General features: G+C 43.1%; 1 protein-coding gene across 2 annotated transcripts; it reads left to right on the forward strand.

The window, feature by feature from the left end:
• The first annotated feature begins 932 nt into the window (after nucleotides 1–932).
• On the forward strand, nucleotides 933–27,668 carry OTULIN (OTU deubiquitinase with linear linkage specificity). Of its 2 annotated transcripts, XM_084783519.1 has the most exons (7): nucleotides 933–1,195; nucleotides 8,790–8,866; nucleotides 12,501–12,595; nucleotides 15,607–15,750; nucleotides 20,460–20,585; nucleotides 23,047–23,316; nucleotides 25,718–27,668. In XM_084783519.1, exons 1-7 carry the CDS (start codon nucleotides 1,044–1,046, stop codon nucleotides 25,910–25,912), a joined length of 1,059 nt encoding a protein of 352 aa, XP_084639645.1. In that variant the 5' UTR covers nucleotides 933–1,043; the 3' UTR covers nucleotides 25,913–27,668. The 2 variants fall into 2 exon arrangements, with proteins under 2 accessions (XP_084639645.1, XP_084639646.1); XM_084783520.1 differs by lacking the exon at nucleotides 8,790–8,866 and having other exon boundaries at nucleotides 1,064–1,195.
• The last annotated feature ends 279 nt before the right edge of the window (nucleotides 27,669–27,947 follow it).

Here is a 27,947-nt window from a genome sequence, read left to right on the forward strand (position 1 = left end):
TACACATGGCTATTAAGGAGAAATGAAGATAGCTCCAGACAACGCAGCTTGCTCTTAATCTGTACCGTTTTAGCTGTCCATAATCAGGGAAGTTTTAATCAGTCAATCAGCTTGTAGGATGTTTAACACTAGTGTGCTCCCCGCCCCAGGAACATCAGTTGAGCCCCAATCCTTTAATATTTAACTGCAGGCAAAAGTGGCCTTCCAAAATGGTCTCATCAAGACAAAGACCAAATTCAAGTTCACCAAGCTAACTTGGCTTTTTATGATCTGACTTCCAATATCGTTCCACAAAATCCACTGCTACCTACCTGTTCTGCCCCGGAACCTCTTGTAGGCTTCCGAATTGTCCCTGACACTCCAATTGCTCCATACTTTGTTTCTGAGCTTTAGGCTTGAGCCATGCCTACTCACTCACCTGCAGGATCTTGGAAGTCTGTTAATATCAGCCCTTTGCTTAAATAAAACTACCGCACGAAACAATAACTCGATTACACACAGCGCTGTGCTTGCTCAACTTGTGACCCCACAGCCTAGGCCAAGGCCATGAGGGCTCAGGAGGCTGCGTTGCCACTCAGAAACCAGTGCCAGCTGGAGTATTACAGGGACCGAGGGAGGGTGAAGTTCGGAACCGAGGGAGGCTCTACCTGGTATCCTAACTCATTGGGACCTTTCACTACCAGGTCCTTCTATCTCTGCCCCGCCTCCAGGACCCACTGCTCCCTCCTCTGCATCCTGGGTGAAGAGATGCGCCAGCAAACAGGATCTAAACACTCACAGTGGCTTCACTGCGACGCCAGCCGGCTTCAGGCTCTACGGCTCAGTCCGCTCTGCGCAGGCGCACTTCATACATTCTCCGCCCCGCCCCGCCCCGCCCCGTTTCCCGTCGCCTCGCCTCCCGTCACGCCCCCTCGCCGGAGGTCAAAGGTCGAGGGGCGGGCCACAGTGACACTCGCGGAAGTGCTGTGCGGACCTCGCGAGGCACGGGGCAAGGCAGCCACGGCTCCGGACGGCGGCACGGCAGGGGCCCGGCGTGGCCGCGGATGAGTCGGGGAACCATGCCCCAGCCCGGAGCGTGGTCCGGAGCTGGCTGCGCGGAGACGCCGGCGCGCGAAGCCGGGGCCGCGGCGCGGGAGGGCGGGAAGGTGGCGGTCGGCGCGCAGCCCCGGGCCGCGACGCGGTGCCCGGTCGAGCAGTGAGTGAGCGGGGCGGGCGTGGGCGCGGGGCTGCGTGGGCCGGGCTCCCTCCCTCGGGCGGCCGCGAGCCGTGGGAGGCGAGGCTGACCGAGTCGGGGTACCGACCCTGGCACGACTCGGTCAGCCGGGCCGCCCTACTCCCTCCTTGACAGCTGTCGGTCCCTAAAGTTAGGGAAAGCTCTGGGAGTGTGGGAAAGAAATCCAAGAGGCTTATTTAGTGACTGGCTAACTCCCAGTAGCTCTTTTCTCCTCCAACCTAGCTCGGAGGAAGTGATGTCGTCCCCGACACAGCCACAGAAATGGCCCTCGACGTCTTTGCTCGGGGCCGGGGGGGGGGGGCGGGGGGAGACTAGTCACCACTTGAAGAGTTTCCCACTTGTTGGACAGACTTTGGCCACAGGCTAGCCCATCTCCGTTTTTTTGTTTTTTTTTTTTAACGTGTCAGAGCTTGGCTAGGCATTCCTTCCACCCGTTGCTTTTAAACGCACAACAAGCACACGCACGCTATCAGTGCGGTTTTTAGAGAAGTTCCGTATTGGCTGTGAAGAAAAGTTAAGTTAGAAGCGTTTACATGTGCAGGCTTTGGAGGTGTCTACTGAGTTCGCGGCAAGGTTACACAGGCCTTTGGAGTTACAAAAATTAAAAGCTCAGACCGCCAACTTGACTAATTTTCTTATTGACCCAAAAGGTAAAGCGTAAGTTGGGTCTAAATGGACCTTTAGAACTCTTTTTAATTTCCCAAGAAGGAGTCTTTTGGCGCCTTGTTAATGAAGATGTGATATGGTAGCTCATTTGCTTAGTGCTTTGCTAAGGGGCTTTGGTTGCTTTCATTTATTGAGCACCCAAGTGTGAGGGTGATTATTCGTGTAATGAGCTAATGTTTACTGGGGAAAGGTTTACAGTAGGAAGCCTTAACCTTCACCTGAGCTAGGCTGGCAATTAGAGTTAGTGACTTTGGCTGTTAGCTTTGGGACTTGGAGCGCTTTTAAAAAGCTCTTTATCTGGGTCAGCATTCTCTAAGCTTCAGGCATAGTTACTGGGTCTTCTATATATGAATTGAGATATCCTGGCTTCTGCATGAAATGCCCGGATTCTTAAATAGGGGTACATCTTTTTCTTTATAATGAACTCCATTGTTTAATCTGTGGCTGCCTAGGTTAGAGATGTCTCTTGTCTCTACTCTTCCTCTGGCTCCTAACTGCTCCTACTCCAGCCTTCCTATCCTGAGCTCTTCCTAGAAGCCCCACCTTTTAAGTCCTGCACCCCGCTTTACCCTAACAGTTTTCACATGCTCTGGAAGATGCCAGAACTTTGGAGGCCAGAGCCACATTCCCAAGAGTACGCACAGTTGCTTGCTTGCTTTTCTGGTGAGGTGGTTCTCATGAACAGCTTAGGGGTGGACCTCAGAGGGAAGGGGTCCCCACACTACTGCTAGTCAAAGCTGAAAGCCTAGGTTTGTCATCTGACACTTGAAACAGTTGCAGATTCTTCTGGCACAGCTTGTCCAGAGAGCCAGGGAGACATAGGTAGGAGATTTCTAGACCAAGTTTCTTGAGCCTCTCACCCCACCCCCAGCTTCTTCATGACCTCCTCAGCACACTGGACAGAGAAACGTGATTTATAAGGGCAGCAGACTTTACCACCCCATGTTTGTAGTTTTATTAGCTCAGATTCTGTTTTTCATATACTGCTTGTGCTGCTGTTAATTATCCCGTTCTCTTTTGACTCTTCAGGTGGGGAAATGGGCCTAGGACAACTTAAAGATGTTGTTATTTAAACATCACATCGCTAGCCTATTTATCTCTCTGAATCAGCATTATAGGAGTAGTAGTAGATTGGGCTATTTCTCTTTGTGGGGTTTTCTTAGGCTCATGTATCGTAGAAACGTTCCGTAGTTTACAGTGTGATATATGCAGCTTAATAGTTTGAGGGTAAATTTAAAATAATAATGTTAAGCATGTGCTTTACCTTTCTTTCCACTCAGAATTACTGAAAATATTTTTAGCTTAAAATAGGGACCATAATAAGACTAGATATGATTTGAGATACTCTATGGAGTCACTTTTACCACATTTGAGGGGAAATTAATTATGAATACAAATCATAGCCGATCTCCTACATCTGAGTTATGTGTCTGGGATGTGACTCTGAAGGCTGTGATGGATGGTTCTAGTCACACAAGCTGCTCTGGTTTCTTTCTAATCAGCTCAGTGCGTGTCATAAGGGAGAGAACTGGAGAAGAGGGACACAGAAACCACATGTATACACTGCTCAGTGAATGAGCCCCAAGGATGGCTCACAGGACAAGTCAGGGTCCCACTTGAAGAGGCCTTACATCAGACCAGATGAATTTGCTTTCTGCAAGCTCCCTCGCTGCTCATGCTACAGGTCTCCTTTGCTCCCTCGTCTGGTCATTCCCCCATCCTTTCTTGTCTGATTTCTGCTACATCTGTGGGGAACCCTTAGGCAGTTAGGCCACACTATCTTTTTCAAGGATGTGGCCAAACCAGAAGTGGTTAGGGAATTCACAGACTACCCCATGCACCTTCTCAGTCTACTGGGGATGGAACTGCAGTTCAGTCTGGGATTCATGGTAGGTATACTACGTGTGGAGGTGTACCAGTAGTCTGTGAAGCCCTTTGAAATTGAGGCTAACCTTGTGTTTCCAAACTAAGGTATGGACCTTTAAAGCATCTGCGAGCACCCCCTGCCCTGTAAGTATTAGGCTGTTTTCAGGGATTGCCAAGCCCCCTTTTCTGGTGTTTTCTGCCCTTGCTCAGCCTGGCTCTCAGGGAGTTGGATAAGAATAATTATAGCGGTGGGACAGTAATAGACACACTCTACTCTCCTCACCTGAGGAGGAGCCTTCTTCAGGATTCAGTCTAGGATGCCTCCAACTGTCAGTGTTGAAGGTGGCTGCGTTGTCCTTCCACGCTTCTGGAAGTCACGCGGAGCAGCATGAGCTGGACATGGAAAGTCCACTTGCAGACGTGGGTGGAATTTTGGCCTAGGTGCTGGTACTTTCCTGCATTTGCTGTATTGTTTACTCCTTTCTGCAGCCAGTGAACAGTGGGAAAAGGCTAGGTTGAGTGGTCTTTACTTTTCCTATGTCTGTGTGGAAAGATGTGTTGGTGTGACATTGATTGACTCTTTCTTACAAACATGGCCTGAGCCATTAGTCTTCTAGGGTAGACCAAATTAAGTTAGAACTGTAGGACAGAGCTCCTACTGTGTTCTTGTTCTTAAATAATTAAAGGTGCCTTGTCAGGTGTTCATACTGGTGGGTTATTAACATATTATTTTGAAGGCTGGAAAATTTGCTAGTGGTTAAGAGAACTTGCTGCTCTGGTATAGGATCTGGCTTAGGTTCTTAGCACTCACACAGTGTGGCCTGCAACTGTCTGTAACTCCAATGCCAAAGGATCCAGCACCGCTTTCTGGCCTCAGACACTAGCACACACGTGGCATACAGACATGCATGCAAGGAAACACTCATACACATAAAATAGTAAAAATCAACAATAAATATCTTTATAAAACAAGAAAGTATATTGTCTTGTAAGTTGTGTGTATATATTAGATTTGATTATTTTCATGTCTTGAATCAGAAATTGAAAATATGGCTTCACAGAAATCTGCTTTATTGAGCTCTGCCTTTAATTTTACAGTTTTCTTGGAAATAGTATACTTTTGTCTGTACTAGTGAGCATTTATAAACAAGTTTTAGCTGGGCTTAGTGGTCCATTCTTGTCATGCCAGTACTCTGAAGGTGAAGATGAAGGCATGGGAGCATCAGGAGTTCAAGACAGCATCATGAGACTCTGTCTCATGACCCTCTCACAACACACAGACACACACACACACACACACACACACACACACACACACACACACACACACCTTAAATTTGTTGATATGGAAATCTCTGAGCAAAGTAAGAGGTACTAGTTATAATTTAGAGTGCACTGGAGCTTACTCAGTTTGCCATGTTGGCTTCAGAATAAAGTAGTACAGCTCATGAAAAATGGGTAAATAGTATTTAAATACCATTTTGAATGATGCCATGGAGCTAAACTAGGAAATTTCTAGTTAGGAATTATTATCATTTTAGTTTTAAAATTAACTGCGTAGTTCAAACATAACTAGCCTGTCTGGACAGTGAGTCACTTTCTTCTACTCTACGATTCTCTAGCTGTCGTGTTCTATAGGAGAGAAGTTTCGCTGTGGTCATCATCTGAGCCTTTGGAGTTCACGGCCTCTGTTCTTTGCCAGAGTGGACATGTCTTTACCAGAAAAAGTTGCCATTCTTTTAGAGCTGTCAGCATTAATGAGTTTATCTCAATAATATCCCTTTCCTTGCATTGTTTCATTATCTTTCCTTCCCACTAAAAAAAAATTTCAGAACCCCCTACCTGCTTGCCATTCCCAGCCTTAGATATAATTTCCCTTTGTAGGTGTTTTCAGCATAATATTTTGACATTTAAATACTAAGACAGTAGAATAAAAACAAAGCTGAGCGCAAGATAGAAGTTTAAGTGAAGTCATTTTGTCTTATTATTTACAGGTTTAGGGAGTAAATTCTAGAGACTTGGGCATACTGTGCAAATGCTCCATCCTTAGAGTATTAAAATAAATAATTTTATTCCTTCCCTCCCTCTGTTTTTTCCTGATTATCATAGGTGGATGAATATTTCATCTGGGCTCTCACATGCTTTCCTTTCTGACTGTGTTGATCTTCATTACTTAAAATTGATATTTACCTCTTCTCAAGGGACACACGGTCATTTTTGTTGTTTTTCGTTTGTTTGGTTTTTTGTTTGTTTGTTTTGTTTTTTGTTTTTTGAGGCAGAATTTCTCTGTGTAGCTGTGACTGTGTCATGGACTCGCTTTGTAGGCCAGGCTGGCCTCGAACTCACAGTGATCCACCTGCCTCTGACTCCTGAGTGCTGCAATTAAAGGCATACACCACCACCGCCCAGCCACACGGTCATTTTTAAGGCCCACATTATAGCTATCCTTTGCTGGTCAAGGTCATTACCAAACCCTAGTGTGAGGATCTGAAGTTATTTGTAGGTGCTGTGGGCTTTCAGCAGCTTCTGCTTTGTTCCTCTTGTGAGAACTGTGTCCTGAATCACTGCTTTTTATTGCCACCAATTCCTGTGCTGTTTTGCCTTCCCTTTGCACTCAGCTCTCCTGTTTTCTTCTTTTAGTTCTTTTCCTACTTACCCTTGTAGGAATTAAAATGCTTATTTGGATTGCCTCCTCTGGGTCTGGGTTATGATTATGGTTTTGGTTGTTTTGTGAATTAAGAACAGAGGACCAGAGAGGAGACAAATGTTCATGCAGGCTAGCCACAGAATTTGCCTGAAATGCAAATGTATGGGAGGTGGTTAGGACTTAGCTGGAAGAGGAACCGCAGATGATACAGATCTTACCAGTCTTCTCAGTGAAGCTGAGGAAACCGAGGCCAAGATTGGGGAAGTGTTGTCTGAAGACGGCTTCTGAGAATTTAAGTATATTAAGAAAGTGATTTGTTTCAATGGCTATTTTAGAGGATCAGAAATTCTCTGGTAGGTGTAATCGTTGGGTTTGACAGGAAGATGTTATTAAATTTATGAGAGAAGAATGAAAACATGTGGTCATACTTTATTTTTGGCTTTTGATCTGTTGTCCTCATGGATCTGTTTGCTTTTAACTTTGGCACAAGCTCTTTGGGTGACATCATGCCTTTTGCTTGGAATGTTATTGTAGCATATGATGCTTGCTCTCTAATCATCACACTGATAACACATATACATACCCACTAGAGAAAACAAGGATAAGAAATAATCACTGGACAGATTGTTCCCTAATACCCTACATCAATGGATATATGAAAGTTAATAGTAGCTAACTTTTTTTGAGTACTCATTATTTTAAATATGTCTTTCTCACAACAGTCCTATAAAATAAGTACTAACTGTTGTACATAGAGGTAATAAGAGCTGGGGTAAAAGTAGCTAAATCTTGCCAGTCTGACTTGGGTGCCCACAGTAATTGTTGCTCTCTGTAGAGGGTGTGCCCACACAGCACATATCAGGATGTGTTAGCAAAGAGGCAGAGCAGGATTCTGAACCTGTTGGGACAAGAGAACACCTGTAACAAATCACAGGTGTACAAGTGGAGGGCAGTTGTGGTTAAGTGTTTGGACTGAATTTGGGGTAGTGCATATTTACAGACATATATATATATATGTGAATTACAAGGACTTTCTGTACTCCAAGCTGGCCTTGCCATCAAGATGTCCAGCCACAGCTTCTTGAGTGCCACCACATCTGCAAGGTGCACATTTAGATGTTTGTTCTCCCACAGTTGGCAAACATTGGATGATTTCCCGAGGTTCTCATTGGATTCCCTCTGTAGTTCATCTCTTAGCACCCTTCTTTGTCTCTCCTGATCCCTGTTATGTCTTCCAGCTCTGTCTGCTAGGCCATGTCCAAGGATGAAGAGATTAGCAGCAGAAGTCCCTTACTTATTTACTTGGTTCCTTATATTTGAGCCTGGCACCTGTTTGAGGCTCATCTCTCCCCAGACTGCTGTGAGGATGGGGCGCTGTTGTGAGAAGTACAGGGAGCTGGAAGGCTGTACATGCCATATGGAATCTCCTGGTCTTTAAGCTCAGTGTGTCAGTGCTCCTGCAGATGGACTACTTCTAGTCCCTGAGCCTAGGCGTCCTCCTGGCTTACTAGCTGGCCCTCCAGTAGCCTCGGACTTCCCTGCCTGCACCATTTACTCCTCTGCTTCCTACTGGTCTTTCACATACAGATCTTTGCTTCCAACAAAGATAGTTTTGTTCTGTTCCCTTTATTGTCATTTTGGGGTGAATATTATTTTCAAGGTGGAGGGATTAATAATACTGAAGCTGGAACATACTGGGCAGCTCTAGCCACGCCTCTAAATCTTCAAGGAAAAGGAGGCGTTTTCACAGTGGGAGCCCTATTTATTACCCTTGTCTAGAATTTTCTCTCTTCCTAAAACTCAGTAGTTCACTGAAGACACACTTTAGGAAGCGATTGTATTCTTAAAGAAGTTGTTCATTAGTGGTAGCCATCAAAGCTTGTGGGAATATGGCAGCAGCTGGGTGGTTGGTTGACTGCTGGTGAGGGAACAGGAGAAGCTTAGGGGGCTTGTGATAATTGATTCTCTCTTTGTTTTAGCGTAGTTGCTGTCAGATTTGCTTGTAGCATGTTATAGAGGTTGACATGGTGTGCAAATGCTTCTGTTAGCACTATTTCTGTTCTTGGGGTCTGGAGGAATCATTCAGGAGCTTCACTGATTAAGATGCATGCCAATAGACTTTAGTTTAAATGGCCTTAGAATCATGTATGTGCTGTATGTATGGTCATACTTAGAGAAAGCAATTCTGAAGTGGAAAAATGTGTTGAGATAGAGACATGAGCATCCTAGGACCCATATTTTATCACTGTGGCATCCTATATGTGAAAACAGTTAAATTTCCATGTCATAAGCATTTCATAAACAACTATATATGTCACACAGTGGGAATGTCAGTGCAACAAGAGTTTGAAAATATCTACTTTGGTGTGATTTCAGCGAGGAGGACATGTACCGTGCTGCAGATGAAATAGAAAAGGAGAAAGAATTGCTAATACATGAAAGAGGGATATCAGGTATGTTTGGAATTGTTTTGTTTGTAGATTTTATTTTTGTGCATAGAAAATCCAGTTAGATTAGTATATTCACTGTTATGACACTTGGGGTGTGTTTTCTAGGAAGTCCTCTCATGTGTGCAGTCAGTCCTTTCTACGTGAACTGTGGCTTTGCTGAAGCAGATTTAGGGAAGACTCTTCCCTGCATCTCTTGACTCTCCCTTCTCAGCTTGTTTCTTTATATTCTAAGAAGACGTTGGGTGTCAATATATTTGTCATTTTCAATTACAAGATGTTTTGAGAAGTTATATGTACACATATCCTTGAAGAAGGCCATGCCATCTAACTGACTACGGCAGAATGGCCAAGTGCTCCATAGCACCACTCATTGTGTGACTGTGCAGTCTGCGCTGCTCTGCCGGGCTTGCTTTACTGCCAGAGTGCTCCTCCTGTGGACTGTGGTGATTTTTCTTTACAGGTAGGCCTGTGCAGAGGCTGAGTAGAGATCTCCACAGAGTGTGTATGAACACTTTCTCATTGCTGTGTAATTCACATGTTTGCTTTTTGAGAACTGGCTTCTATTTCCCTCATGGCCAGTAAAAGCATCATAGTAGTTAGGATACATAAGGCTTTGATAGTGGTTTCCAGTTCTTTCCCCAGAGCTGGACAATTCTTTCCTATGTAGCCATCAGAAATCTTTTATAATGTTCCTTCCTAGCTCTGTTGCTCCATGTCACTCAGGGAAGAGAATGCTGTTTGGGCTCATTTAGATATGCTTTTCTTTGTTTGCCTACTGTTTGATAGCGCTGTAAAACCTCCTGTTTTCCTCTCCCACTTTCTAGGCTCTGTTTTGATTTGATTCTGTTGTGTCCAGCATTGCCCCTCACAGAGGTGTCAAGGCTTTTTAGTGAGTCTTGCAAGGTGTGGCTCCAGTCTGATAGTGTTCATCACGTCTCAGTCCTGCAGAGTTCATTGCCCTCCCTGACTGTCCTGTAGCAGCTCTGCCTCTTCCACAGCAGGCAGAGTATTGTGATCCTTGTTGTGGGTAAAAAGGCACCTCCATCTAACTGAGCTCCATGCCCTGGCCTCCTGTCTGGCTTTGTGAATACAACACTTAATTCTACGTTTGTCTTTGGTAGCTTCCATGCAAGCTGAGTAGTGGTGACAGAAACCATGTGCCCCCAAAACTCAGGTCATTATTATTTTTTTTAACCAGGTCTATTGTAGGAGAACTCTGAGATTTCAAGTCTGTCCTCTGAGAGTCCCAGCTTCCTGGAGAAGTCCCAGTTGTTTCTTACCCTTTGAGGTCCTATTATTATATCCATCACTAACATAGTGCTTGAGGACCAAAGCTTACTTATTTGAGTTCGTGTTTACCACTCTGGTTTTTTACTTCCCTTATTTAAAAAAAAGTTTGTGTGTGTGTGTGTGTGTGTGTGTGCATGTGTGTGTGTGTGTGTGTGTGTGTTTCAGTAGAAATAGTCTTCTTTCTGGAAGCAGCAATAGGAGCCTGCATAGTTTACAGTTAGAAGGAGGACATCGTACTGAATGCACTGATGAGGTCAGGGCCTCCATCTCTTATCCTAGTCAGCATTCGGGAACTGCTCGTGTCCTCCCAGACAGAGTAGCCCAGTGGGAGTCAGGTAGCATGACGCTGTAGCTATGCAAGGACTTCGTTTCCCCAAGCCTCCACCTCATACAGATTTCTGACTCAGGACAGGAGCAGGCTTCTAGCTTGGCCTCTTGCTTTTATAAGACCCATGGGCCAGCTATTCCACTGTGATCTGAGATGGTAGGATTCCCCAACCCTGCCCAGGGGTCAGGTCTCAGTGTGTCTGGGAGTGAGGACAATAGAAAGGAACACAGAAAGGTAGACTTCCTGGAAGCCCTTTCTCTGCTGGCAGAGTACTTTCTTGCCAGGCTCACATCCTTCCCTAGTGAGAACTTATGGCCCAGAAACGGTCCTGACTGTGTTTTAGCAGTTCTTCCTGTTTGTGGGGGAGGTGAGTGCAAAGGCAGATGCATGGGAGAACTTCCTTATTCTGAGTTGCCTCCTGAACATGATCTCTTGAGTTTCAAAGATGAAGGGCCTTTCTTTAAGGGTTGGTTACGCAGCAATGATAGCTATAGTCTCTTTCACTTCTAGGTTAATCATGATGTATTCCGTACAGAAGTACATCTGTGTTGTCTGTGCATGGATTCTCTACCCCTTTTTGTAAAAGTTCGATTTTCCTTTGAGAAATGATGAGCGATGAAGTAGTTTTTTTGAATAAACAGTTTTTGTAGTTTACTTAAAAAACAAATTGCTCTCCCTAAACTCTGGTGGGGGCGGGGTCGTTGGTGTTCTTGGTCACTCTGACTTCCGCTGTGCTCTGGCTTGTGAGTACTTGTGGTCCTTTCCTCTTCTTCTGTGCAGTTCATTGGGGTGCAGGCTCTGTCCTCATTATCTTCTCATCCCCAGTTCCTGGCACAGGCCTTGCCGTGGTTAGAGCTCCAGTGAATATTGGGTGAATTGGATGAAACACTTATTTCATGTACAAGATATACAGGCTTTGTGTGTTCTGAAGTACTTCTAGGTTTATCTCCTAAATAATGGCTAATATCTATATCTTTAACAGTTTAAAAAAGAAGCTCCTCCCCCCCAAAAAAGCCAAGATGGACCTGAGAAGTTGCCCTATTTTCCTCTTGAAGTAACAAACTACCATACGGATATCAAGAAGTCAAACCTCATTCTTTTTTTTGTTTTTTGTTTTTTTGTTTTTTTGAGACAGGGTCTCTCTGTGTAGTCTTGACTGTCCTGGACTCACTTTGTAGTCCAGGCTAGCCTCGAACCCACAGGATCCGCCTGCCTCTGCCTCCCGAGTGCTGGAATTAAAGGCATGTGCCACCATGCCCGGCTCAAACCTCATTCTTTATATCAAGAAAATTTTACTTAAGTCCCTAGGCTTAATCCCCAACACACACACACACGCACACGCACACGCACATGCGCGCGCACACACACACACACACACGAATGGGGAGTTGGAGGGAGAAGCGAATCTAAACGCATCTTAGAAACCCATAACATTTGTTTGATCCTGAGTTGTAGTGATTTTGGGGACATCAAAGGAAGTCTGGATTAACCAGCTGTGAGTGTGCTGACACTTTCTGGCTTAGTGACAAACCATAGTCTTTTAGGTAAATAGCTAATATCATTTTTGTTAGTTATTATCTCTGCCTAATAGATATGAAAAATTATAGATGGCGGGAGTATTTTCTCCTGGTTCTTATGCGTGTCTGATGACTAAAGTGTTCACAGGCACCGGTGAGTCTGATGCGTGTGAGCTGGGAGGCTGCTGGAGCTCTGAGCGTGTGAGGACGGGCTGCCGCCTGACTCAGGAGCTAAATGCACAACCTGACTGGCTGCGGCGTGAAGAATGGTGTGGAGAGTGTACTGAGAAGGGAGGCCCATGGGGAGTCCACTCTGGTTTCTGGAGGTGGCCTGGACTAGAGGCATGGGCAGTAGTGGGGTTCAGGGAGTTATTTAAACGGAGAGAGTAAGGAATAAGGAGTGGACTCCCCATCCACCCTCAGTAGAATCTTTACTTCCATTATTCTTGGTTCATTTCATTACTTGTTGCATTTTATTGTTGCCATTTTGATTTTTCAACAGAACCCAGGCTAAGTGTGGCTCCTGAAATGGATATTATGGACTACTGCAAAAAAGAATGGAGGGGAAATACTCAGAAAGCCACATGTATGAAAAAGGTACAACCAAGGTGCACCTATTTGTGTTCTTCAAACCATCTGTCATAAGTTACATATCATATTATGTTTTTAGACATTGGGTAAGACAACTGCTATAATAAGACAATGCTGCTCTAATTTTAGACATGAGGAAACAGACTGCGGAGATAAGGACTGTGTGGAGTCACAGTATTAATATAGAAGCAACGTCAGTTCTTCAGTAGCTTCGTTTCTTTGAAGAACACGTAGCTGTGCTGTTTGAGTTGAGTCAGCCACTGGTGGTTCTCTGTGAGACAGTTGGGAAGGCCCTCCTTAACTGGCGCTGTAAAGGCCTCAGGACAGGCAGGGGTGATTCCTCAACGCCTGCATATGCTGGCTAAGCCCTGGGTGTAGAGTCCTCCTGTTCTCTCTCTGCAGAAGGATCTTCAACCACTCTTTTCATTTAAGGTGTGCCAGGAATGACCTTCACTTTGTTCCATTGCATATACTGACAACTTTAATATAGCTGCCGAGAGCGGGGTGGTATAGAACTGCAGCCCACCCTATGGGCTCTACCTGCAGAGTCTATCCCTGCTAGCATTCCTTGTTATTAGGAGGGTAAACTATGGGGCACTGCTACTGTTTGACCATTCCTGAGCTACAAAACGGGCTGTGACAAACTTCTTAGAACTTCAGGTTGTGTCTTTTGGTTATTTTTTTCTTGGATTATTTACATTTTGAATTTTAATATACTTGTGTTTTGGAAATACTGACCAATCTTTTGTATTTTTTATTTATTTGTATGTGTATGAGAGTTTTGCCTTTATGTCTATACCATGTATGTCCAGTATCTGCAGAGGCCACAAGAGTGCATTGGACCCCCTGAGTCTGGAGTTACCTATGATTGTGAGCCTCCATGTGGGTCCTTAGAATGGAACACAGGACTTTTGGAAGAGCAGCCAGTGCTGTTAACTACTGAGCCATTTCTTCAGCCCATATTTGATAGAATTTGATGGAATCATATTTGGTAGGGTTTTAAATTTTTAAAAATTTAATTTCCCTTTTTTGTTTCGTTTTTTTAGAAAATATTACTTACCTTTCAGGGTTTACCTTAAGTTCTTCAACTGCTTTTTGCTCCTGGAAATCTGAAAGAAAATGTCAGCCTCAGCTCCAATTCTTGTCACTCTGTATTCTAGGCCCTTGCATGTGAACTTCAGTCACACAATACCTGGGTTCTCACTGCTGCCAAAGGTGAAAGACCTGTAGTTCAGAGGGCCTCGGCTGGCCATGCTGTCAGCTCCTCAGGGTTCCCACTTTCCGCCCAGAATACCACGCTTGGCCATGGTATTCTATTTTCTTACCTGCCCTAGAAATGCCTTTTCTGTTGCCTTAGTGCCTTCCACAGGTCTGTTTTAGCAGCTGCATATTCAAGTCTAACTGAAGACACTCAGGTCACCCAAATATATCATCATTTAGAACCTCGGGGAAAATTATTCCTCTGTGAGATGAGTTTCAGGGAAAGAAAGATTTGACCATTCAGTAATAAAATCAGAGTGCCCCACTTAGGGGTGCAGCGCCTTAAGAGCTGTGTTGGAATCTGGGCCTGTCCACTGCCTGTCAACAACTTTGATCCTTGATTTTATTTTAGTCCTTATTTTTGTTTTGTTTTTGATATTCTTTTGGAAGTGTTTATAAATTCACATTAAATTTTAAAGGGTTAGATTCATCTCTGAAGTAATAGATCCTGTATACAGTCATGGAGCTGTAAGATTCTAGTGGATCAGAGGCTTTTTTTTTCTCCAGTCAAACCTGATGATGTCACTGTGGTGTGTGTGAGATTGTGCTGCTTTACTGCAGTGTTTGTCATGCTGTTGTGAACAAGCCTGCCACAGCCCTTGACAGCTGACTGTGTCACTGTTCTGTGTAGAACAGTGTGTTGTGTTTTGCCAGCAGCAACCTGATACATCTTATGTTCACTTTATCTCTTGATTATATTGTTGTCTCCTATTTGACTTAATCTCTTTTTTTCCCATTGTGCCTTGTTAGCATACTTCCCCTGCTAATACTCAATAAGAGACTGTATAGCCCAAGTGTACAGTAGGATATGCCCGCTAGGTTTGTGCAAGTGCACACTGATGTCTGCACAGTGATGACCTTGCCTAGTAACAGTCTCAGAATGTATCACCATCGCTAAGTGACTTGTGCCTGCGTGTATGCACACATACATTGGAAACTCAGGATTTCTGTGTATTTTAAAATCTGGAGGTAGAAATATTTCATGTCTCTCCGCTTTCCCCTCATTCCTGTTCTCTTTATTCAAGCATTTGGGATTAATCAACCACAGATGAAGTCTTTCAGAATGTCATGAGTAACATATACAGGGGCAGGAGGTCTCCCTCAGTCAGAGACATAGGGGAGGAGAGTAGGGGGAAAGCAGGGGGGAGGGAGGAATGGGAGGATACAAGGGATGGGATAAGAATTGATGAGATGTAATATGAATAAATTAAAAAATAAACAACAGAATGTCAGTGAGTGAGTGTGTGCTCGTTCCCTCAGATGCTTAAGAAGAGACTTTGAGGGTGGAGAGTGCTGCACAACTGGTTTATTTTGTATGTCAAGTCTGCTGCATTTGCTATAAATCAGCAGTTCTCAACCTGTGGGTCATGGTGCCTTTGGGAGTCAAATACCAGATACCCTGCATATCAGATATTCACATTACAATTCATAACAGTAGTTAAATTACAGTTGTGAACTAGCAAGTGAATAATTTTATGGTTGAGGATCACCACAACACGAGGAACTGTATTAAAGGGTGGCAGCATTAGGGAGATGGAGAACAACTGTTATAGATGCTGAGATTTCATAAAGCATCAATATTTTAAAGTTAATAGAGCTGTAATCAGAGGTGGGAATGTCTTACAAGAAAGACTGAGCTCCTCTTGTTTCCCATTTCCCAATAATGTAGGAAAATTTTTTTCCCCATAGGGATGGAACTTTTCTTGATATCTCAAGCCAGTAACTACCATCTCAATGCTTTGATGTTTTCTCCCAAGGGCTATGAGGAAGTTTCTCAGAAATTCACTTCCATACGGCGAGTCCGTGGTGATAATTACTGTGCGCTGAGGGCCACACTGTTCCAGGCCATGAGCCAGCTGGCAGAGCTGCCCGCCTGGCTGCAGGACCCCGAGCTCATACTGGTATGTAGCTGTATGGATTTGAGGTGCAATGTTTCAGGACGTTCCTGTGCGGAAATGTCTTTTTTCTGCTAATGTTGTTATATGCAGCATGATTTCAGTGTATGATTTGTTCAATTTGCATGTGTAACATGATTTTATATTAAAAAATGCCTAGAAATAACCAGTATTTTTCATAGAAAAAAATGTCAAAACTTAATATAATTAAGCTGATTTAGAGATCAGATGTCTAGAACTCATAAAAAACACATAGAAACAACCTGACTTTATTTTAGTACTTCTGTGAAAGTCACAGGTTATATTTATATTATATATGTAGGTTATATAATTTTTACTGGCGTCCAGCCAGGGTTTTAGGTGCAGTTTAGAAATGAACACTCTTTTCATGACGAGATGTTGGAGTTACGTGGAGAGACCTTTCCTGGTCCTGGCTGTCTTTAGTGCTTTAAATCTACCACATGGTAGAGTCCCTGGGATCTATGCCTCCAGGTCTCATGCTGACATTTTGTGTAGTGGCTTATAAAAGGAAATTCTGTAAATTCCAGCACTAGTTAACATGCCTTTGCTGTTTTTATATTTACTCATAGATGAAGGGCTTTTGGTCGTGGAGGTGGACAGAGTCTTAACCATGTAGCCCAGGCTGGCTTCAAACTTGTGGTCATCCTGCTTCAGTCTCCTGAATGCTGGGATGACAGGTGTGAGCCAGCATACCTGACTGACATAAACATAGCAAAGCTGATACTTCTGTATGGTCTAACACCTACCAGTAAGGGCTACCTAGGAGTAACAGAGTTAGAGTGCCGGTTGCACTCAAATGTACTGACTGTAGTGAATGAGCGACTATGTGCTGACCAACTTGTTCTTGTTACACTTGGGCTTCTAACATAGGCGTGAAGTGTGTGCTTTCATCACAGCCAGTAAATGGACTGAATGTGTTTTACAGTTTATTAAAGAAAGACATATAAGCATTTTTATTTTTAGATTGCATTATTCTGAGAGGAGAGACTCTTCCCACCTTTCTTTTAAAAACAAAAGAGTATACTTTGAGACTTACTATTTAATTGTGTTGATCCTTTTGAGCCTTTACTTTTGTGGGGCTTTTTAGATTTCTGGGCTTATTCAACACTGAATTAAAATTTTTATACTCCCTAAGAGCTTTTGGTGCAAATAATGTCCTAAGAAATTAAATATAAATAAGATATACCCTAAAAGTAAAGCAATACCTCGTACTAATGAGGTGCATTTGGGTGACATAATTTACCACATGGGACGCAGATAAGGTAAGCAAGATGGGGGGTGCATGCCTGTAATCCCAACACTTTTTATATTGAGGCAAAAGTATTGTGACTTTTGGATCAGCCTGAGATATATATATATATAGTGGCCTTTTCTCAAGAACTGCAACCCCCCCCACACACACATACAAAAGGGTGACTAGATGGGTCACATTTGATCTTGATCAGTATTAAAATGGGTTCCTTGTAGGAGTGATGAGGCTGTCATGTGGTTTTCATGGCCTAATTGAAGTAATGTTCCAATAGCTTTTAAATTCCCAGTGGCTCAGTGTGGTTTCTTCTTTCCCACAGCATCACACGTTTGCCTTTCTGAGGGCAGGCACTGTGAAGTCAGTATTTACGTTGATTGGATTTGGGTTCTGCTTAATCTCTGCTGCAGAAATGATTTTTGCTCTCATGCCCTCAGAGACTTGGTGTGGCTTGGACCTTTCTTGACACTTTGTTGTTCCTAAGACTTGAGTGAAACACCTGCCTCCAGTGCTGCTTGAGGTGCTAGGTGAGCAGGGATGGGTGTGCAGATGTGTGGTTGTGCTGCAGACTGACTGAGTGAGCAAGGGTGCTAGCCGTCTGCTTCCATGTGTAGACTGTGTGACCCTCACAAGATGCCAAGACGTCAAAGGTGGATAGTGAGGCTCAGTAGTCCTCAGTTGAGAATGCCTCAGGGCCTGGGGCCTTCCATTCTGCTGGTGTTCAGCTTCTCCAACCTTGCTGTTCCCCTGCTCAGAGCTGAGCTTTGCCCTCCTTGCCCCTCTTGCCCAGCAGCTGTCCCTCGTCACTTACCCCGCCTTGGCTTCTGGTTTGCTCTTCTCATTTCTGTCCAGATCCCAGCTAGCTTGACTGCAGGCAAATCTGACTCCAGCCCCAACCTGGAGAGAGCTGGTCCAAGTTGGGACAGCCCTTCTCCCTCTGAAAAGGGAGTATCCTGTGAAGTAGGGGCTTTTTAATGTACTGTAGTTTTAAAGATCTCTGAATGGGTGAGACTTGTGACAGTATTTGCTAGAGAACGACACTACAGCTCTTTGTGATTTTGTTTTGGGATGATGCTTTTGGTACTTGCAGTTGTCATGTTGCCAAGGTTATAGGCATGTGTTAGAACAGGCCAGTCGCAGATGATATTGTGCTTAAGCTCCCTAGCAATCCCTAAGCATTCACCATCATTTCTTGCTTCAGTCGCTTTCATTCTTCATGTTGGTTCTTCAAGGCAGTCTCTCTGTAGCCCTGGCTGCACTGGAACTCGCTCTGTAGACCAGGCTGGCCTCACATTCACAGTCTCTTTCTTGATGACATCTCTTACTCCAACAGAAGGCATGTCTGAGTACTTCTTAGAAGGGAATGACCCATGAAAGCATTTAAAGTTATATTTACTTCTTCTGAATAAATAAATTGAACTCTATTGTTCTTTCCTAATAGTTACTTTAAAGTTTTATTTGTACGTGTGTGTGTGCCACAGTGACTGTTAGAGAATAGCTTTGTGGAGTTTGTTCACCTTCTTTCTACATTTATGTATATTCCTGGGATTGAACTCAGGACAGCAGCGTTGCTTGGACAGTGATTTTTTTCCCCCACTGAGCTGTTTTGTTGGCCCTCTAACTACTAGTTTCTTTTTATATGCCCTATTTTTTTGACTTTTCTCCAAGAGCCTTACATCTAGAAGTATACACCCTAAGCCGGGCATGGTGGCACACGCCTTTAATCCCAGCACTCAGGAGGCAGAGGCAGGCGGATCATTGAAAGTTTGAGGTCACCCTGGTCTACAGAGCGAGTCCAGGACAGCCAAGGCTACACAGAGAGACCCTGTCTCAAAAAACAAAAAAAAAAAACAAAAACAAACAAATAACCAAACAAAAAGAAGTATACACCCTGGACCTGGATAATCTCTTTATCAATGGACTGACCAATGAGTGAATGAAATGAGGAAATTCACTTGTTTCTCCCAGAAGTAACTGGGAGATTGAGTGTCAGAGCTGGTTTTAGATAACTGTCCCATGTGACAGAGTCCTCATGTTTTCTTCTGGGCTGCCATTTATCTCTTTGGGGCAGTATTTTCTTTTGGATTGTACTTCTTGGAGCCAAGTTGTAATTTCACTTTGTTGCCACTTGAGGGCACATTAGATTCTGGTGATAAATCAGACTATACTGAAAACTGCCCATCTATGTTTCGGAAGTGCAGGGCAGTGTGGGCACAGAATGGGGCTGTTGCTGCTTTAGGGGACAGGTTGCTTGTCATAGTAAGTTGATGATGATTACATGTCTTTCCCCCTTGAGTGATGCACAGCACCGTCACTGTGATTTTGAGTTTTGTAGAGATAAGCCATCTTAGTTGCACATGATTGTCATAGAATGAGAAAGCACACTCAGAATTATTGTTTATGAAAAAGCCTAAGTCTTTGCTTCCAGTGGAACTGAACAGATCTCGTTCTAAACTATTTGTTACTGATAAACAAGTTCAACATAGGGCATTGGGGAGATGATGTTTTTTTGCCTCTAGGAATAAAATGTCTTTTTATTTTGAAAATTTTTAAGTGTGTGTGTGTGTGTGTGTGTGTGTGTGTGTGTGTGTGTGTGTGTGTGTGTACCTTTTCTCCTGAGCCATCTCACTGGTCTTGAGAGGTGGCATCTTGGCAGCGCAGTGATGTGGCCATACCCAGCCCCAGTCTATGGTTTTCATCCTGACACACCCAGCACTGTTGGAAAGATATAATTTCTCATGCTGTAATCAATTGAATTATGGCTTTCAGATTCTAGATTTTAATGATGTATAAGGGCAAATGAAATAGTCCAGGAACAAGAACAAAAAATGAGGGCTGTAATTGTTACTTGCTGCTCTGTCAATAAGTAAAAAAAGATACAGCTCCCTTACCCTCCCATTGCTGTTGAGTTGCACTCGTCTTTTCTATCTCATGGTGTTGATTATGGTGCTAATATTGCTTAAAAGACGCCTCTCGTGCTTTTAGTTGTTTTTTAAGTGTCAGAAGTTAGGTTTTACTGTATTACCAGTAAAGCAGAGCCTTTGACTTTACCATGGGCCTTCCATGCCTACAATCACCTCGCTGAGCCATACACTAACAAGTGGGAAGGCTGCCAGTGTGCCTAGAAGCCAAAGGTGGTTACCATGAAGACCCAATGTGGATACTTCTTTTTTAGCTTGTCCTCATATTTGCATGTGATAATCATGCCTGGGGCTGATTCCTGCAGGCTGCACTCCTCAACCTAGCAGCCCTCTCTGTGTGGCAATACTTTCTGAGTTTGTGACTTCCAGGCTCAGCTTCTCCATCCTGAACCCACATGATAGACTTACAGGAATTCCTTGTGGAAATAAGGTGGGTTTTGTATGAAGGCTTGGTGCCTTCCTTTAGGTTGTGTTCTAGGTATCATGCAGCAGCAACTCCTCTTTATCTCTGTGTCTTGATATTTCAGTTACCAGAAAAGCTGATGAGCAAGTATAGCTGGATCAAACAGTGGAAACAAGGACTGAAATTTGATGGGGAGAGTGAAGACCTGGCTGAAAACCTTAAGGGATCCCTTGCTCTGCTACGCAAAAAGGTTTGATACAAGTCATTTTCTGTCTCTGATTGGTGCAAAGCTTTCTCTTTTGTTGCCCCAGCAGATTCAATGATCTAGGCTTATTTATATGTGTATGTATGTATGTATGTACTTCCTTAAGTTTGTTTGTTTGTTTATTTATTTATTTTTGAGGCAGGGTTTCTTTGTGTAACAGACCTGGCTGTCCTGGACTCACTTTTGTAGACCAGGCTGGCCTTGATCTCACAGCGATCCACCTGCCACTGCCTCCTAAGTGCTGGGATTAAAGGCATGTGCCACTATGCCCGGCCTTCCTTAAGTTTATAAGGAAGACTATTTTGGTTCATTTTGGCTCATGGTTCTCTTTAAAGGTTAGCATTTGCCAGTGTCAGACAAGATAATTTTGGGCTGCGGGGATTGTGTAGTCAGTAAAGTGAACTGAGTCAGTAAAGGAACTGAGTTTGATTCCCCAGAACTTATGTAAAAATGTCAGATATAGTGGCATGTGATTGTAACCCTAGCAATGAAGAGTGGGAGACAAGAGGGTCTCTGAGGCTCACTGGCCATCCAGTCTAGCCTACCTGATCAGTGAGAGACTCTAGTCTCTACATGCATGCATATATGTATTTCCTTATACATGAGCACACATTGAAAAAGAAAGCTTTAAAAGAACATACATTCTGCCCATGATGTCTTTGATAAAATGGAAAAACACCAACATTCTTTATTCTTGGAGGTGAAATATAAGTATCTCAGAAACCTTAATATATGTAATTTTTATTTTAAGTCATATTTCTAAGTTTCAGGGTTATCATTTAGTCCATATTCCTTCTTTAAAGACTTATTTGTGTGTGTGTGTGTGTGTATGCATGTATGTATGCATGTGTGTATTCACGCATACATATATGGGTATCCATGGAGGCTAGAGGAGGGTGCTGGATTCCCAGAGCTGGAGTTAGAGGTGTTTGTAAGCATCAACATGGGCATCTTCTGCAAGAGCAGCAAGTGCTCTTAACTGAGCTGTCTCTCCAGTCATTTAGCCTATGTTCATATTCTCAGTGATGACTACATGTTTATGTAATTCTTGCTGGTTATTCTTATCTTTTAAGAGTCTACACATAGGTGTTCAGAACTCTTTTTATCAATAAGTAGACTTAATAACTTGTCTTTTGAAACTGTCCTGAGAGTTCATGGATAGGTTGGTATTCTGTCTTCTGTGGTCTGCTGTATTATAAGTCTACCTTTCTGTGATAAGAGTGCACTGCCTGCCTAGTAGAGTGTAGTATAGTATTTAGGGGTTAGAAGCCTGCATCTACCCAGCCACTGGCCCAGCAGAGTGATGAAGGCAGGCTGTACTTCTGAGAGGGTTATAGGTTGCAGTTTGTTTTTCACATTTTTTTAAGGGTCTGGTGAAAGTGTTAGTTTTGTTTTATTATGTTATGTCAACTGTAATTAGACCCTTCTTTGCGGGGAATGTGTGTGTAATACCAGTTTATAGTAACATTAAAATTGCTTACTACCAATCTACCAGCAGCGGTCACTCTTCTCTCTGTCATACTCGCCACTAAAAGTTACTTGGGTTGCTCTACCAGTGGTATGTCTGTGGTTACCCCTCTTCTAAAGATGAGGGAACTAACTGTAGCCTGGAGTTGGCAACCTGCAAAAGCCAGATCTTAATGGCATCTTGACTCTCTGGCTCTAGAGCCATGCCCCTAGTCAGCACCATGGTCTTCTTCTAGAAAATATGAGATGTGGACAATATATTTCAGCTATAAAGTACTGGAGAGAGTTCTGTGTAGTCTCTCGGGTTTAATATTTGGACTGGTGTTTGAAAGCAGTGCTAATTAGTGCTTATACACAAGGGCTGGTATTTATGTTGACATCTCTTTTTTTCATGGTGTCTTAGCAGTATACATATTTATTATGTTTTCTTATTCATTTAAAGAGTTTGCCTATCATCTGAAAATCTTTATTTTTAATTAAGAGTCAAGAATTCCTAATTGGGTTTATTATTAGACACTCATTTATATTTTTAAGACATAATAGGGCTGTTTAATAAACCAATATTCAGGAGGTCCCATAGTCTCCCTTGACAGTCTTCCATGTTGGAGGCTTGTCTGTGTATGTCTGGGAGTAATTTTCTATAACCTCTCCAGGTGTAGCAATCACAGCTCTGCTTCATAGCTCACACACATTTTCTCTCGGGTATCTGATTGCTGGTGTGGGCTCCTGTTGCTTGTGAAGTTAGAGGAGTGTTTTCCACCTCACACCCCCGTGCTTCCCTTATGCTATTGTACTTTTCACAATAACAAGGGAAGAAGCTAAATAAGGGGTTCATGTAGTCTGAAGAATACTGTTGTTTGAGGTGAGAACTTAAAGCTGTGTGGCTTTGGTTGGTCCCTTACTTTTGTAATGATGGTACAAAAATATGCCAGGGATTTTTAGAACAAAAATATTAATTGTGATAACTTTCTTATTGTAGTGGGTAAGCCTGGCTGAAATGAAAACTGCTGAAGAAAGGCAGCTAGCTTGTGATGAACTGTTCACCAATGAAGAAGAGGAGTATAGCCTCTATGAAGCTGTAAAGTTTCTAATGTTAAACAGAGCCATTGAACTGTATGACGATAAAGAGAAGGGAAAGGAAGTCCCACTTTTCTCTGTGCTCTTGTTTGCTCGAGACACATCAAATGACCCTCAACAGCTACTGAGGAACCACCTAAACCAGGTGGGACACACTGGTGGCCTTGAACAGGTGAGTTGTGCCTTCTAGAGTATTTTATCTATATGCTAGCCATCAAAGGGGCCTCACAGTTTGTAGGCCAGTTCAGGAGCAGCTTATTCAGGTGCTCCTGGTCTAGCACCTCATGAGCATGTTGTAGTCATGGCTGCTTGATTGGAGCTGGAGGATTTCCTTGCATCTTACTCGCATGACTGTTGGCAAGAAGCCTCCATTCTTCGTTGGTAGCCAGAGGAAGGCTCCTCACTGCACAGCCTTCTCTACAGGGCTGCGGTTGGTGAGGAGGATGCTACACACCCTCACTTACCCCATATTCTGTTTGTTCTAAGCTAGTCACTAAATCTGTAACTTATTCAAGGCGTGGGTAATGAAGCTCCACCTTTTTAAGGGAGATGTGTCAAAGACTTATAGACATAACTTATTAGTCCCAACCTTTATGTGGTCCTAGGATTATTGTTGCAAAGTGATGGATGGGTAAGATTAGTTTTCTTGACTCTCTGGGAGGCTAAACTGCTTTCTAAAATATATTTCCTTTCTCTCTCTGTCTCTCTGTCTCTGTCTCTGTCTCTCTGTCTGTGTGTGTGTGTGTGTGTGTGTGTGTGTGTGTGTGTGTGTGCGCGCGCACTCGCACTTGCGCGCATCTAATCTGCTACCTTTCTATTTGGTGCCTACCTTTTCCTGAAAAGGTCCAAGTACCAGGATAGATGCTTCTAGGAATAGAAAGCCAAGTTGGGTTTTTCTGACAGATAGAAATCTATAAAACCTATTCTGTTGTTTTTTTAAAGGTATAAGCAAACAAACAAAAAACCCCCAAAGACTGGTGGTTACTGCTAGCTAGAAATATTTATGATTACTTAAAATAACTGTACTTAGAATGTAGGCTGCTTATGTCTCCTGAACTGTAGCAAGTGTCTTGTGGCAGAGCCTAGAAGGACATGGGCTACACACTAGACTGAGGTTAGTCCTTTCTAAGACCCAGCAGGCTCTGCTACAATGGTGAGTTCTCTTTAAAACGGCTCCTTTTGAAATGTAACCTAAGCACTGTTAACTCATCCTCTTAAACCGGCGGTGTAGTCTGATCTTAGACCATGTTGAACTTCATAAAGAAATGCAATGCCCATTAGCAGTCAGGCTTTCTTTCCTCCAGCCTTAGGCAGTCATAATTTAATTCTGGGTCTACATGTGCCTATTCCGGACATTCTTAGTCATGAAATCATACACTCTGTGGTATTTTGTGACTGCCCTTTTGATTTAACATAATGTGTTAAGATTATTTATGTTTTAGAATGTATTGGTACTTCATTCCTTTTTATTACCAGATAAAATGGCATTGTATGACAATACTCGTATTTTGCTCATTCATCAGTTTGATGAGTATTTGGGTAGTTCCTGATTGACAGAATGTGTGTGTGTGTGTGCGTGCGTGCACATGTGTGTGTACATATTTCTCTTGGGTCTATGTCCAAGAGCAGAATTGTTGTGGGCAGATGGTAGTGCTATAATATTTTGAGGAACTCCTGTACCAGTCTAAAAGGTAGCTCAGGCCAGGACACTCGCACAGTGTGGATGAGCCCTGTGCTTGGTCCTTAGCATTGCCAACAAAAGAAAAAGAGAAGTGAGAAGTAGCTGCCCGATTGTACATTTGCAGCAGCAGTTTTACAGTGTCCTATTTTCTGTGTTTTCATGATGCTTTCACTGACTTTTAAAAACTGACCAAGGATGTCTGGAATAGGCAGATGTAGACCCAGAATTAAATTATGACTGCCTAAGGTTGGAGGAAAGAACCTGACTGCTAATGGGCATTGCATTTCTTTAGGAAGTTCAACATGGTCTAAGATCAGACTACACTGCTGGTTTAAGAGGATAAGTTAACGGTGCTTAGGTTACATTATGTTCACAGAACATAAGTGACCATTTAAAGTATGTGATTGATGGTTAGTGTATTTTCAGTCTCCATACGTTTTTATCACTCAGAAAGAAAACACTGCATTCATGGAACAGTCAGTCGCCTGTCTTTTTGGTCATATATCTTCGCATGGGTGTGAAGTCTTGTCTCATTATGGCTTTGATTACTTCTCTCTAAATGCTTATGAATTAATAAGCTTATTACCTACTCACTATCCTCTTTGGAGAAATATCTTCCAAATCCTTTGTTCAATTTTAAACTGGTATTTTATTATATACTTGATTATATTATATCAATATATTACATTCTTTATATACTCCAACTATAAGTCCCTTATCAGATATCCACTCCATTTTTTTATCCCCCCCCCCTTAACTAGGTTCAAAGTTGAGAAGAAAGGTTGCAGCTAAGCAGCTGCCTGATTGGCTGGGATAATGGATGCATCTTGGTGTTAGGCCCTGTCTTTCCTTGCCGGTCCACTCAGAACACTCATTTGCTTTTCTTTCCCAGGTTGAAATGTTCCTTCTTGCCTACGCTGTTTGCCACACCATCCAGGTGTACCGGCTGTCCAAGTACAACACCGAGGAGTTCATCACAGTCTATCCCACTGATCCTCCCAAGGACTGGCCAGTAGTGACCCTTATAGCTGAGGACGATCGGCACTATAACATCCCCGTCAGAGTGTGTGAGGAGACAAGTCTGTGAGGAACACACATGCGGTGAACAGCCGAGTGATGTGCACATGCAGCTCCTCCTCTAGGGGCCTCAGGTCTGCAGGTCTCCAGGGACAGTCTGAGAACCCCTTGGCTCTGGAGTCAACTTTGGACTGTGGTGTTACGAAGACTGGCTGTTGGTAATGAGAGCTAACTAGCCCAGCCTTCCCTTGTTGTTCTACCTGTTACACAGTGTTTTTCACTGGGGGCTTCAGCATGTGCCTTTGGAAGGTGCAAACTGTGTCTCCATAAGGCATATGCTTTTGTGTCAGAGGAAACTGTTTGGAAAGAATGTGTCCAATGAAAGTTTTGATGGTAAACTGGTTTTTACTTCTCTTTTTAAGACAGTAGTTATGTTTTTGATTTTTTATTCTTTTTTGGGGGATGGTGGTGATGGGTTTCATTAGTGGTCTTCCTATGAATTGTGCTTAAGTGGTAGTATCCTGGGATGGAAAGTTGGGTATCTTTTGCTGGCCTCATCTGCTTTTGGAAGGATGGGCAGTGAATTTATAAGCCAGTTAATACTGTTTTAAGTAGATTGTCTCTTCTGGGTCCCAGAGTAGACTTTTTAAAGGCTGGAAGAAGTACAGGTGAGAGTGGGGAGGAGTTTAGACCTTGGTATTTGAGGCTTGGTGTCCTGGCATGAAGAGATCCTGTCTGCACATGTGCACTAGTGTTGGGGTTGTGAGTTACTGTAAGTCCCAATGATTGTGGTGCTATAGTTAGAATTCGGTTTATAGCCACCTGCTTATAGAGGCAGAAACCAAAACTGTCACTTCAGTTCAGACGGGGGGATGAGCTGGCTGCTGGTCCTCCTGTGCCCTTTCATGCTGTTGAAGATTTCATGCACTGCTGAACCCATGCAAGTCATCCTGTGACAGGATGAGAGACAGCCAACTCTCTGGGTCAAGTCAAAGCAGAAACGTGTGGTAAGCAATGGAAAAGTGTGAAGGAGCTGCTCAGGCAGCTAGAAGGAGGCGCAAGCCATGCCTGACTAGAGTGACTGGGGAGATGTGCTAAGCATGGTTGCCTTGGGGCCTTTGTTTCCCTGAAGGGGCATTGAGTGCGGCTTTTGTTCATGGAGACCAGGCACATCCCTCTTTATGATTCTATCTGTAGCACCTGAATCAGTTCAGCATTTGTTGTTATCTTGATGTGTTAAGCTTATTTTATGATAGTTAAAAATCCTTAATTTGATTCAATTTCACATAGATAATAAACAACTTGTTTTTAGAAGAAAGATAACCCTTTAAAATATAAATTTTTATTTTATTAATAATTAAGTTTTAGGTAAGAAAACTCAGGATATAAAAAGCAACCAGACTCTTCTTGTTGTAGTATTTCTTCAATTGCCTCATGAGTAAAATTACTACATTTTTAAAAACTTTATTGAATAGAGTGCTGGCATCAAATGCTCTTCTGAATGTGTGTGATGATGTTGATAAGCTTTGTGCTTTCACTGCGAAATGAAACCCTTACCTGAGGAGGCACCTAGCAGTGAGTTAAAAATAGTAATAATGACTTATTATTAATTTTGACACTTTATTTTGTTGCTTGTAATTAAATAGTAGGGAGTTTCTGCCATTCTCGTTTGAACAGCTTTGGAAGCAGAACTTGAAATGTTTAGATAATTCCTAGCAGTAGTGACCTCTTGTCGCTGAGCATTGGGCTGTGGTCACTACTGATTTTAGTAATGCTCTTGGTAATACTCATGATTTTACGCATTTTTAATCTTAGTGAACTTGAACTTTTTTGGGGGGGGGGAAGGGGCACTTCTTTATACCTTATAGATCTTTCTTCTTCTTGTTTGTGATATTGTTAGGTACAGTAGTTTCCCTGAATTGTTTCTCATGAAGTTAATGTTGCTTTTCAGAATAGCTCCAGATCTTCTCGCTTACCTGCTCTGGTTGTGGATGTACATCATCTCTAACTTAGCGTTTGAGTCTATGTGAGTTTGATCTGAGATGGCTGTATCTCTTTCTGTATGCATCAGGAAATAGTCTTAAGTGCACAGAGAAGGATTCACC

This window comes from Acomys minous (genome assembly GCF_964271855.1).
Source record: "Acomys minous genome assembly, chromosome: 5".
Lineage (NCBI taxonomy): Eukaryota > Metazoa > Chordata > Mammalia > Rodentia > Muridae > Acomys > Acomys minous.

Bases quoted from the DNA above. Each gene is read 5' to 3' on its own strand.
- OTULIN (XM_084783519.1), top strand. From the start codon at position 1,044: ATGAGTCGGGGAACCATGCCCCAGCCCGGAGCGTGGTCCGGAGCTGGC. The intron at 15,751-20,459 runs GTATGTAGCTGT...TTGATATTTCAG, and splicing joins AGGACCCCGAGCTCATACTG to TTACCAGAAAAGCTGATGAG. The intron at 20,586-23,046 runs GTTTGATACAAG...TTCTTATTGTAG, and splicing joins TTGCTCTGCTACGCAAAAAG to TGGGTAAGCCTGGCTGAAAT.